The sequence below is a fragment of the Macaca nemestrina genome, chromosome 20 (assembly GCF_043159975.1).
Source record: "Macaca nemestrina isolate mMacNem1 chromosome 20, mMacNem.hap1, whole genome shotgun sequence".
NCBI classification, from domain to species: Eukaryota; Metazoa; Chordata; class Mammalia; order Primates; family Cercopithecidae; genus Macaca; species Macaca nemestrina.
Genome location: NC_092144.1, coordinates 1,780,167 through 1,792,555, shown reverse-complemented (window position 1 = coordinate 1,792,555; position 12,389 = coordinate 1,780,167). Strand labels below are relative to the sequence as shown.

General features: G+C 61.2%; 2 protein-coding genes across 2 annotated transcripts; one reads left to right on the top strand and one right to left on the bottom strand.

Moving 5' to 3' along the window:
- The first annotated feature begins 322 nt into the window (after nucleotides 1–322).
- PEAK3 (PEAK family member 3) lies at nucleotides 323–8,572 on the top strand. The gene is made up of 4 exons (XM_011748386.3): nucleotides 323–878; nucleotides 1,378–1,463; nucleotides 3,309–3,838; nucleotides 5,657–8,572. Exons 2-4 carry the CDS (start codon nucleotides 1,382–1,384, stop codon nucleotides 6,464–6,466), a joined length of 1,422 nt encoding a protein of 473 aa, XP_011746688.2. The 5' UTR covers nucleotides 323–878; nucleotides 1,378–1,381; the 3' UTR covers nucleotides 6,467–8,572.
- On the bottom strand, nucleotides 8,346–12,252 carry LOC105485833 (ornithine decarboxylase antizyme 1). Its single transcript, XM_011748371.2, is given in 6 exon segments — nucleotides 8,346–8,861; nucleotides 9,013–9,098; nucleotides 9,792–9,964; nucleotides 10,223–10,309; nucleotides 10,311–10,368; nucleotides 12,017–12,252. Coding segments are annotated over 6 exon segments (687 nt in total). The 5' UTR covers nucleotides 12,163–12,252; the 3' UTR covers nucleotides 8,346–8,724.
- Nucleotides 12,253–12,389: the final 137 nt, after the last annotated feature.

The window sequence follows — 12,389 nt, the reverse complement described above, 5'->3', positions numbered from 1 at the left end:
AAAAGAAGACAGTTTTGACAGGCACACACTTCAGCTGGAATTTCACCCCGCGTCTGCTTTTCCTTGGGTTTTTTCCATTCTTGATTTTTCCATTTATGGTGATTTTATCTACAACGTCTTTTCTAAATAAATGCATCGAGGCAGTGAGGAAGGGGGAAGGGGGAAAGTGAGCCGATTCCGTTTTTTCAAAGAGAAATCCAGCAGGCGGGGCTGTTACCAGGCGGGATGTGGGAGACGCTTTTCTTTATTGGCCCGAGCACGGAGAGGGGCGGGGATTTGTCCACAGTCACCCAGCCAGGCGCGGCAGAGCCGGGAGGGTCCTCGCCCACACTCCGCATTCGGGGGCCCTGGGATCGGGCAGGGGGCCGCTGGGGGCTCCTCAAGATGCTGCTACAGGAGGGGAGGCGGTTCCCGGGGAAGTGAAACCCACAGACCCCACTTTCACCTTCTCCAGGGACAGCCGTCACCACGTTCTGTGCCCTCCCTACGGTGGGCCAGCTCTGCCCCTCTGCCCATCTCACAGGGCTCCTCACTGCCCCTACCCCAGCCTGGCATCTGAGGCTGTCAGCCCTGGTGCTATTGACTTTCAGATCCCACCTCCTGGTCTCCGTCCGGGCTGTTCCCTCCGCCCGGGATGCTGTTCCCGGCTACATCCTGTCCTCTGAGGGCGGGCAGGGGAGGGGGCGGCCGCAGTCGGTGGGGAAGTGTTGCTGAAATGCCCCCGCCCCACCCCGGGCTGCGGTCTGACAGTTGGCCGGACGTTTTCCTGTCAGCTGCCGGCGCTAGGTCAGACCCCTCCTGCGAGGCCAGGGGCTGTGGCCATTGGGAGTTCGTCCCCCAGGACCCCTCCTCCCCCAGAGGGCACGCCAGTCTTGAAGGTAGGGGGCTCCTGGAGCAGGGAGCTGGACAGAAGCGGTTACTTTTTCAGGTTGGGATCTGGGCGGGGGTGGGTTGGGGCCTGGTTGCCGACAGCAACCGCACAGCTGAGCCCTCAGGGAGGAGGCCTGAGTGTGGATCCCTGGGTCCCTGGACACTGTCTCCCCCACAACTGACCCCCAAAGACCTGTTCTCAGGCTGAACATTCTGTCCCCATCCCAAATGTGCAGTGGGGGTTCCTTCCCACTGCCTGGAAGATTGATGGATGACACACCTGCCTCATGATTGAGGAAGTAGGCCCAGAGAGGGCAGGAAACCCACTCGGGATCACACAGCAGGGTCAAAACTGGACAAGGGAGTGGAGTGTGGGTGCCCCTGTTCTCACCAAGGGCCCTGGAGCAGGGGGCCTCAACGGTCTCCCATGCTGTGGCACTCACGGACCCCTCCCATGTCGCCCTGTGCGTGCGCCACCCCACCACGCCCCGTCTGATCTTCCCCCAGCAACATGAGCAGCCCGGAGACTCCCACAGAGCCCCCCGAGCCCGACGACCCCACCTGGTCGACTCAGCCCACATATAGCAACCTCGGTGAGCAGCTCCCCGGGGAGCCCTGGGCCGGGGGCGTGCAGGGAGCGGCAGGGGGTGGAGGCCTCTGGGAACAGCAGCAGTTGGTAAAATGAGTGACCTCAGGAAGGCCCGGAGTGGGCGAGGGCTGAAAAATAACCTGTGGGTTGGTGGGCGGGGTGTGTTGGCCTGTAATCCCAGCACCTTGGGAGGCCGAGGCGGGTGGATCCCTTGAGTCCAGGAGACCAGCCTGGGCAACATAATGAGACCCCCCCCAATCTCTACAAAAAAAAATAATAATAATAAGATGGACATGGTGTCAAGCGCCTGCAGTCCCAGCTACTGGGGAGGCTGAGGCAGGAGGATCCCTTGAGCCCAGGAGGTCAAGGCTGCAGTGAGCCATGAAATGGAAAAAAATATATACCATTAAAAAGAGAGAGGGGAGGCCGGGCGCGGTGGCTCAAGCCTGTAATCCCAGCACTTTGGGAGGCCGAGAAGGGTGGATCACGAGGTCAGGAGATCGAGACCACCCTGGTTAACACGGTGAAACCCCGTCTCTACTAAAAAATACAAAAAAACTAGCCGGGCGAGGTGGCGGGCGCCTGTAGTCCCAGCTACTCGGGAGGCTGAGGCAGGAGAATGGCGGGAACCCGGGAGGCGGAGCTTGCAGCGAGCTGAGATCCGGCCACTGCACTCCAACCTGGGCGACAGAGCGAGACTCCGTCTCAAAAAAAAAAAAAAAAATACAAAAATTAGCCAGACATGGTAGTGGATGCCTGTAATTCCAGCTACTCGAGAGGCTGAGGCAGGAGACTTCCTTGAACCTGGGAGGCAGAGGTTTCAGGGAGCCAAGATTGAGCCACTGTACTCCAGCCTGGGCGACAGAGGGAGACTCTATCTCAAAAAAAAAAAAAAAAAAAAAAAAAAAAAGGCCGGGTGCGATGATTCAAGCCTGTAATCCTAGCACTTTAGGAGGCTGAGTCAGGCAGATCGCCTGAGGTCAGGAGTTTGAAACCAGCCTGGCTAATATGGTGAAACCCCATCTCCACTACTAAAAATACAAAAATTAGCCGGGCATAGTGGCGGGTGCCTGTAATCCCAGCTACTCGGGAGGCTGAGGTGGGAGAATCGCTTGAACCCAGGAGACAGATATTGCAGCGAGCCGAGATTGGGCCACTGCACTCCAGGCTGGGCGATAGAGCAAGACTTAAAAAAAAAAAAAAGCCAGAGAGACACCTGCCCAAAGTCACAGAGGTAAGAGTAGGAGTCGCTGAGTGCTGGGTGGCACCATTCTCTGAAACTGATCCATCCTCCTATGAGCTTCAGTTTCCTCTTCTGTAAGCTCTGTCCCCCAGACTGGAGTGCGGTGGCGCAATCTCGGCTCACTGCAAGCTCCGCCTCCCAGGTTCAAGCCATTATCCTGCTTCAGCCTCCTGAGTAGCTGGGACTACAGGCGCCCGCCACCACGCCTGGCTAATTTTTTGTATTTTTAGGAAAAGACGGGGTTTCACCGTGTTAACCAGGATGGTCTCGATCTCCTGACCTCGTGATCCTCCCGCCTTGGCCTCCCAAAGTGCTGGGATTACAGGCGTGAGCCACCGCGCCCGGCCGCGTCTGGCAAATTTGTTTAAATTTTTGCAGAGAGAGGGTCTCACTAGGTTGCCCAGGCTGGTCTCAGACCCTAAGTTCCAGTGATCCTCCTGCCTCGGCTTCCACCTTCCTAAGTGCTGGGATTACAAGCATGAGCCACCGGCGCCCAGCCTTATTACTTCCATGTTAGAGATGGGGAAACCGAGACTGAGCGGTGGAGTCACGTGTCCCGTTCCCATTCCGCCTGTCTTCAGCCCTCCCCACTGTCTCTCCCTGCAGGTGAGATCCGTGCCCACCTGCTGCCCTCCAAGGCCTGCCGCCCCCGGACCCCTGGGTCCTGCTCCACCGACCCACAGCCCCTGCCCCCACCCCTGCCCAAGAAAATCCTAACCCGGACCCAGTCACTGCCCAACCGCAGGACCTCCCATGCCAGCTCCATCCAAGTACAGCTGCCTCGGAGGCCCTTTCTGGGGTCCCACAGTGTGGACAAGAGCCAGGCTGAGGTGGGACCAGCTTGTCCCCCTGCAGAGCTGACCTTTGGCCTGACTGATGCCCCGCTGGGCCTCTCTCTCCGCAATCTGCACAGTCCAGAGGCTGTGCACGCTGCATTGGCTGCCCGGCAGCTGCAGGGCCTCCATGCCATCTATGCCCGGCTCCGTGCCCGGTTCATGGGGGGCCACCCCGGGCCCTGCCGCCCTGGCCACGGCTTCCGCCTCCTGGACAGCTCGCCCTGCGCAGAGAGCGGGGATGCCCTGTACTACCGCGTGGTACGCGTGCATGACGACGCCTGGCACATCCTGGTCGCCAAGGTGAGACCCACGGCCCCACCTTCTCTGAGGTGTCCCCAGTGTCCCATCTTAGGCATAACTCAGGGCTTGTTTCGCTTGGCCTTTCTGTGAGTCAGTTCTCTCACTGCTGTAAAGAAATACTGGAGCCCAGCGCTCACACCTGTCATCCGAGCACTTTGGGAGGCCACAGCGGGCGGATCACGAGGTCAGGAGATCGAGACCATCCTGGCTAACACGGTGAAACCCCCATCTCTACTAAAAATACAAAAAATTAGCCAGGCGTGATGGCGGGCACCTGTAGTCCCAGCTACTTGGGAGGCTGAGGCAGGAGAATGGCATGAACCTGGGGGGCAGTGAGCCAAGAATGCGCCACTGCACTCCAGCCTGGGCAACAGAGCGACTCTGTCTCAAAAAAAAAAAAAAAAAAAAAAAAGGCTGGGCAGCACAGTGGCTCACGCCTGTAATCTCAGCACTTTGGGAGGCCAAGGCGGGCAGATCATGAGGTCAGGAGTTCGAGACCAGCCTGGCCAACATAATGAAACTCCGTCTCTACTAAAAATACAAAAATTAGCCAGGCGTGGTGGTGTGCGCCTATAGTCCCAGCTACTTGGAGGCTGAGGCAGGAGAATCGCTTGAACCCGGAGGTGGGGGTTGCAGTGAGCTGAGATTGCACCACTGTATTCCAACCTGGGAGACAGAGTGAGACTCTGTCTCAAAAAAAAAAAAAAAAAAAGTAAAGTAAAGAAAAAAAGGAATACTGGAGACTGGGTCATTTATAGAGAAAAGAGCCTTAACTGGCTCATGGTTCTGGTGGCTTCTGCTTCTGGAGAGGCCTCAGGAAGCTTCCAATCATAGTGGAAGGCGAAGCGGGAGCAGCCATCTCATATGGTAGGAGCAGGAGGAAGGGAGGGAGGAGGTGTCACGCACCTTTACACAGCCGGATCTCACGAGAACTCACACGCTATCCCAACGACAGTGCCAAGGAGGATGGTGCTGAGCCATTCATGATAAACTACCCCCCAAGATCCAGCCACCTCCCACCAGATCCCACCTCCAACACTGGGGATTACAATTGGCCATGAGATTTGGTGAGGACACAGATCCAGACCATATTAGACTTGTTTATTTTGCAACTAACACGTGAATCAACACAGTTAACCCAGGAAACCCTGTTTCTAAAGTGTGGGGCCATGGATATGGCCTTGGAGCCCTCGTCAAAGCCCCTCCCACACCTCTCTGGCCGGGGATCTGTTTTTTTTTTGTTGTTGTTGTTGTTGTTGTTGTTGTTGTTGTTTTTTGAGACAGAGTCTCACTCTGTTGCCCAGGCTGGAGTGCAGTGGTGCGATCTCCGCTCACTGCAACCTCCGCCTTCCGGGTTCAAGCGATTCTCTCATCTCAGCCTCCGAAGTAGCTGGGAGTACAGGCGCACCACCACGCCCAGCTAGTTTTGTATTTTTAGTAGAGACGAGCGTTCCCTGTGTTGGCCAGGCTGGTCTCGAACTCCTGACCTCAGCGATCCCCCTGCCTCCCAAAGTGCTGGGATTACAGGCGTGAGCCACCGTGCCCAGCCCAGGAATCTGCTTTCGAACTCATTGCCCAGGGACACTGCCACCATCTTCTTCCCTGGCTTAATTTTCCTAAAAGCCCTTACTGGTGACTGACTACCCAATTAACATCGACCTCCTGCTGCTGGAGGGATGCGGGCAGTCTCCCACCCCCAGCCATAGTGGGGGCAGTTTGGGGGTGTGCGGGGGAGACTTCGTGGCAGGTCGCTCTGGGGCGGGCAGTGCTGGTGGGGGGCCCAGTGATTCAGGCCCCTTCACCCCCTCTGCCTTGCAGGTACCCAAGCCCGGGGCGGACGTGCCCCACCCGTGGGGCCTGGAGCTGCAGGCCTCCCTGTCTCCACACTTCAATCTGCAGGGGTTGTGTGGCGTGGTGCCTGAAGGCACACTGCCCGGGGCGCCCTGGAGAGGCGCGGTGGCGCTGGCAGCGGAGGTGCCGGAGCGCACGGTGGCGCAGTGGCTGGTGGAGGCCTGCACGCAGCCGCCGGAGGAGTTCGTGTGGGCCGTGGCCCTGGTGCTGCTGCAGCTGAGCGCGGCCCTGGAGTTCCTGGAGGCGTGGGGCGCGGCCCTGGTCGAGTTGCGGCCAGAGAACTTGTTGCTGGCGGCACCTCGGGGCTGTGCGGCGACTGGGCACGCGCGCCTACTCCTCGCTGACTTTGGCCGCGTCTGTCTGCAGCCCCCCGGACCCCCGGGCTCCCCGGGCCCCCACGCGCCGCAGCTGGGCAGCCTCCTCCGCGAGATGCTCGGCCTTGCTGCGCCCTCGACCACGCCTTTGACCGCGGGCCTGGAGCGCCTGGCAGCACAGTTGACCCGCTTGCAGCCCTCGGCGTCCCGGACGCGGGGCGCGCTGCAGGCGCTGCTCTGGGGGCCGGGGCCTGAGGTGCGCGGCCGCGGAGCACCGCTCGGTCCCTGGCTCAGGGCGCTCGGGCCCTGGCTGCGGTTGCGCCGTGGGCTGCTGGTCCTGCGCCTGGCAGAGCGGGCCGCAGGTGGGGAAGCGCCCAGCCTCGAGGACTGGCTGTGTTGCGAATACCTGGCCGAGGCCACCGAGTTCTCTATGGGCCAGGCCCTGGCGCTGCTGTGGGACTGAACCCAACCCAGGGCGAACACACCTGGTCCAGGCCTGCCCAGGAGGCAGGGCTGGGGCTGAGGTCAGCGTCTCTATGATCGCCAAGACGACCCCCTCCTGCAGAGTCCAGGGACGCAGCAGAAAGAGCAGCGCCCCCCTCCAGAGTCTCCCCTCTCGTGCTGGCGATGTGGGTCAAGGGCTTCCCAGGAGTGCAGCTACCCCTGCAGGGCTGGGGGCTGGCCAGCGCCTCCTGTGTGGGCAGCGGCTGTCTGAAGCCAGGGCCCCCAGGCCACTTCCAGGTGTGGACACCCCCGCTGATCAGTGTCTCTCTGTATTCCACCTTCCCCGGCAGCCAGGGCGCTTTTCCGCGGTGGGTCCTGTCATTGTCTCCCTGAGAGGCCAATGCCGGGACCAGAGCATTCCTGGCCCTGGAGCACCCCCTTGTGCTGAAGACGGCCAACGATTTTGGGCATGTCCCTAGTGGAGAATTGCTTGGTGGTGACACAGGAAGGGAAGGCTCCCTGGGACCCTAGACACCCAGCTCATCTCAGAGGCGTCTGGACTCACCATCCCTAAAACAGTCCCCGCAGTTCCCTGCCACCTCCCCACAATCCCTCTGCACCCACCCTGCCTCCCTTCCTGTTCCTCCATGACACACTAACTTGTTTCCCACCCCCAAGCATCTGTGCAGGCTGTTCCCTCTGCCATACTGTTCCAGTTCCACTTGATCTAAACAAATAAAGGTGCCCCCTCTGGGCCCTCGCTAGTTCCTTACCCTTCGTTCTCCGCCCACTCCCAGGAGCGTTTATTCCTCTGTTACTGTCCCCAAGGCTGTGAGTTCCCTGGGGGCAAAGGCCAGGCTTGGCACACGGTAGGGGCTCACTTAATACTGCAGGATGATGGAATAAACAGGCACAGAGGAGACTCACTGGAGGGGAGTGCAGTCTTTATGCCTCTGACACACCACACTGCACTTGCCTGTGGCCTGCTTCCTGGAGACTCACAGTTGCCCTTCCATTCCATTCCCCATGGCAGTCCTGGGAGGATCTTTCCAACCCCAGATATGAGGTCCCTCTCCAGCTCAAACACCTCCCATGGCTCCCCAGTGCCTCAGAATACATACAGGTCTCTTCCAAAGTCTCCTCAGTCTCCAACCCCATGTCATTTATCCCTGGAGGTACTTTCCGGCCTCTACGCCTTTGCCCAAGTTGTTTTTTACGCCGGAAACAGCCCCCTCTACTCTGGTTCAGACTCCTATTCATCCTGCAACGCCTCAGCTTTAACACCCCTTCTCTGCATTTGCACTGCCCAAATGAGCTGGGAGTGTCTGTGTTCACATCTATCCTCCCAGCCGACCCCACCATGCTCAAACGGCTGAATATCCCCCTGCCCCCGCTCGCCAAGGCTACAATCTCTTCGAGCGCCTTTCCTCCTCTTTCCAACCGGTTTCCCGGCCAGGCCTGGCCCTGACTTTCCGGGTGATGCTCCCGGATGCGGCCGGCAGGTGGCGCAGCGCCGCGCAAACGGCGGTGGTCGCAGACCCGGAAGCGCTCCAGCCCTTGACGCCGCCGGAAGTGCTCCTGCCCTGAACGGCGCTGCAGGTCCACGGGGGCGGCCAGGAACACGGTGACCCAAAGGAGTCAGGAACAGACATCCCCATGCGCAGACCCAAGCTGGGGCGGAAGGGTACGCAATGCAGGAAGGGCCTCCCAGCGAACAGTAGCAAGGCTGACGCCAAGCTGAGGGCCCAGGCCTCCCAGCCGAGGGGGTCTCCTCCGTGGGAGGGGTCCTGCAGCTGCCCTGGTGACAAGTCCCCTGCGACCCCTCTACCCAGGGCCCTCTGTGGTCCCAGGCACTCCTCCCACCAGCCCCCGGCGTCACCACCACGGAGCCATGTGCATGGGGTGTAATCACTTTATTGGTTTTCGGAGAGCAATAGAGGGGATTAATACCTAATCTTTCCAAGTTAAAAGACTAAGACTGTTTCCAAAAGACTCCAAATAAGAAACTTCTCCTCAAAGTACAAGGATAATCTGAATCATCTTAAACCAGCAATAAAAAAGTAAAATATAAATTTTTATTTAGAATTAAAGCAAATACTTCAGTATCACAAACACAATATTAAACTTCAAGAAATATACGCTAATTTGGAGTGAGCATTTATTTGCACAATTACAACATGCGGACAAACCCAGGCGAGATGAGCGAGTCTACGGTTTCCACCCACCCGGCTGACAAGGGGTGGCCCTAGGGGCCGGATGCCCAGCCCCCAGGCGGCCCTACTCCTCCTCCTCTCCCGAAGACTCTCTCTCGAACGTGTAGGCCATGAAGCAAGCGTCGGGTCTCTTGGGGACAAGGGGATGCCCCGGTCTCACAATCTCAAAGCCCAAAAAGCTGAAGGTTCGGAGCAAGGCGGCTGTGGGGGAGAAGCCGTCAGAAACCCCACCGCCCAGGAGCCCCCACCCGTCCCCCGCACCCCCGCCGGGAGACCACGCCTGCGGGCTGAAAATGAAGGTGCATGGCAGGTGCCCCCACACACCCTGCTGCAGGCGATGCGAGTCACCTACCTCTGTCCTCGCGGTTCTTGTGGAAGCAAATGAAGACATGGTCGGCTCGCAGCTGCTCCTCAGCGAATTCCAGGAGAACTGCAAAGCTGCAGCGCATGTCAGTGTCTTGGCTAGCCCGACCCACCCACCTACCTCCTGGGCCTTAGCAGCTACCCTGAAGCCCGCTCCACTCCAGGGTCCCCCTGGGGCCCAGATCGTTCTCTGGGTGGGGCCGTCCTGACACCGCAGTGGTGAGCAGCACCGCTGCACCCACCCACGTGCATGCCCCGGACAGAAAGGCTGTCAGACACTGCCCGGCATCCCCTGGAGGGTGGAATCCCAGGGTACAAACTTGGAACGCGCTTTTTAAAAAGAGACCCCAGAGCGGGCGCGGTGGCTCACGCCTGTAATCCCAGCACTTCGGGAGGCCGAGGTGGGCGGGTCAAGGGATCAGCAGTTTTGAGACCAGCCTGGCCAACACAGCGAAACCTCGTCTCTACTAAAAACACAAAAATTAGCTGAGCATGGGTGGCGGACGCCTGTAATCCCAGCTACTCGGGAGGTTGAGGCAGGAAAATCACTCGAACCCGGAAGGCGGAAGTTACAGTGAGCCGAGATCATGCCATTGCACTCCAGCCTGGGCGACAAGAGCAAGACTCTCTCTCAAAAAAAAAAAAAGGGGGGGGCCCATCCCAACCCATACAGCGATGGTGGCCCCCATATTTGCTGCCTGAAGGCAGTGCCCTCCCTCATCTGTCCCCGCCCCCCTGGGTAAGCACCCCCCCCGTCCCCGCCCTCACCTGTCCTTGCTCCCCTCAGGCAGCGCGCCGCCCGGGATCTCGATGTAGAGGCTGCCTCCACTCAGCACTGTTCGCCAGTTAATGCGTTTGGCGTCTGTGAGCCTGGACTGGACGTTGAGAATCCTCGTCTTGTCGTTGGACGTTAGTTCCTCTGTTACATTCAGCCGATCATCCTGTCCGGGAGACAGTGCAGCGTAATTCAGAACCCCGACACACCCCACGGGCAAGAGACCGGCAGCGCTAAGGCTTGGGCCTAAGCCGTGTTAAGCTCAAGCAAGGCCTGGGCTGCAGGAGACTGTGCGCCCTCTCTGATGAAACTCAGAAGGGTTCCCAGGATTAAATTCAATCACAGGTACCGGCAGCGAAGTGCACAACAAGTGCCAGCGGCCCCAGAGCAGCCCCAGCCCCGCCCACCCCAGCGCCGTACTCACGGAGTAGAATAAGTTAGCTGAAAGATTGTGATCCCTCTGACTATTCCCTCGCCCACCTGGGATCTTCAGGGGTGGGTGAGGGGCATCAGGAGCACCACCGAGGCCCCGGACCCGGGTTACTACAGCAGCGGAGGGAGACCCTGGAACTGAAGGCAGATGCGATCACCAGGCAGCGCCAGGTTCCCGGAGGAGACCCCTCCAGGGCGCCCGGACGGTCTTCGGCCGCCCACCCCTGCCCCGGCCAGAAGACCCCGCCCCGCCCAGGCTGGGGCCCACCCGGCCCCACACCCCCGGGGCTTCCCCAGGGCAGCTCCAACGCCTGCCCCAAGCACCTACAACGGCATCGATCACTGAGCCACGTCGTCTCGGGCGGCGCCGCCCGGGATAGCCCAACCCTCCCAGGGCGGGGGGGGGTCCCTTCCCCTCACGTAGCCCCGCCGGGACAGAGCCTCACCCCCCCGCCACCGCGCCAGCCGGCGCTTCCCCTTTTCAGCTCGGCCGCGGCTTCCCCTTTTCAGCTCGGCCGCGGCTTCCCCTTTCCACCCTGCACTGCGGTCAGAATCTGGAACCCTTGCTTGTCCCCGCGAGGAGGGGGCGGGCCTGGCCTGACCTCGCGGAGGACGCGCCCCGCTACCGCTCCTGGCCGCCCCCCGCCCGCCCCCGCTCCGGGCCCGGGCCCTCCCGGTTGCGTCATCTAGGCAGACGCGGCCCCGCGCCCCGGGGGAGATTTTCACAATCGCGCAGCCGGCAGCGCCAGCAGCCATTTGCTGCGCGGTGTAAACAGGCCCCAAAGTTGCCTCCATTTTGCACGGCCCCCAAACCGTGGCACCGCCAGCACCGCGGCCCAACTTCCCGATTCCCGGGACTCAGGGACGCCCACCTCGGGAGACGCACTCGTGGAAGCTCGACCGAAACCCCGCGGGCTCCCCCACAATCGCAGCTGGCACCCGCGTCCCCTGAAGCGGCACGCGTCGTCCCGGGAGGCGGCGGGGGACTTCCCAGGGCGCTGTCGGGTTGTCCGAATGCGCGACCCCCGGCTCCCCGACGGCCCCCGCGGAGAACAACTGGGTGCCGTCTACGTACGCGGCCTCGCCCCGCGCGTCCCCGGCCATCCAGACCGACTCGCTCTGGGGCGAAAAACGGGGCCCACAAAGTCGGTTGCGTGCGGGGGCCACATCGAGGCGCAGGAGACCCACGGGACCTCGTCCGCCTCGAAGCGCTCCCCGCTCCGGCAACGCACGCTCAACGGCCGGGACGGAAAAGTGCAGATTCACCGGCCCTGCGGGCCCTGCCTGGCCTCGGACCAGCCCCCCAAGGCCGACCCCGCCCCAACCAGATTGCCCCATCCCGCCCCTCCCAAATCCGTCCAGCTCGCACACCCCTTCTCCAAACCGAATTTCCAGTCTGCGTCCCCCAAATCCAACTCTCTCCCCTCCTCCAAAGCCGAGTCCCATCCTGCGAACCCCAAAAAACACACACGCCTCCCCCACATTCCCCGTCCTGCGCCCAAATCCGACCTCCGACTCATGCCCCACCCCCACATCAGGCGCCCCGGACGGCGCCCCTCAAATCCAACTCCGCACCCGTGACCCCCAAACCCGACCCAAGAGCGCTGCCAAGGCCGGGGGAACCTCCAGGCCCGCCCTGCCCCTACCTCGTCCCCGGTACGACTCTGGCTTTGATAAAGGGGCGGATCTCGCGCGCCGGGGACCTATCTGGCGCCCCGAGGACGGCCCCCCGCGGGCCTGCGCGGCCGGCGCTTCTGGAAGCTTCGGACGGGGGCGGGGCGCTCACCTCTCACTGCTGCTGCCTCCGCGGCTGTGCAGGCTTAGAAGCGGCATGGTGCGGCTGGCGTGGATGGTGGCGCTGGGTTTATCCCTTTCCTTCTCTCTGGCGAAGCAGTGGCTATTGAGGATCCGCTGCAGGGAGGATTTCACCATCCGGCCGCTGGGGTCCGAAACCAGGAAAACCTCCGCTGCGCCTCTCCGCGCCGCCGCCGCTGCTCGCCGTTCGCAAAATGGCGCTGCTGCCGCCGCCCGCCTTTATAGACGCCGCGCCCGGGCCACGCCCCCCGCACCGCCGGGAACGCGGCCGCACGAGAGGCAGAGCCGCGGGGCCGCCGGGAAAAACAGTCACGCCCGCCCCTTCCAGCGTCTGATTGGTGGAA

Bases quoted from the DNA above. Each gene is read 5' to 3' on its own strand.
- PEAK3 (XM_011748386.3), top strand. From the start codon at position 1,382: ATGAGCAGCCCGGAGACTCCCACAGAGCCCCCCGAGCCCGACGACCCC. The intron at 1,464-3,308 runs GTGAGCAGCTCC...CTCTCCCTGCAG, and splicing joins GCCCACATATAGCAACCTCG to GTGAGATCCGTGCCCACCTG. The intron at 3,839-5,656 runs GTGAGACCCACG...TCTGCCTTGCAG, and splicing joins GGCACATCCTGGTCGCCAAG to GTACCCAAGCCCGGGGCGGA.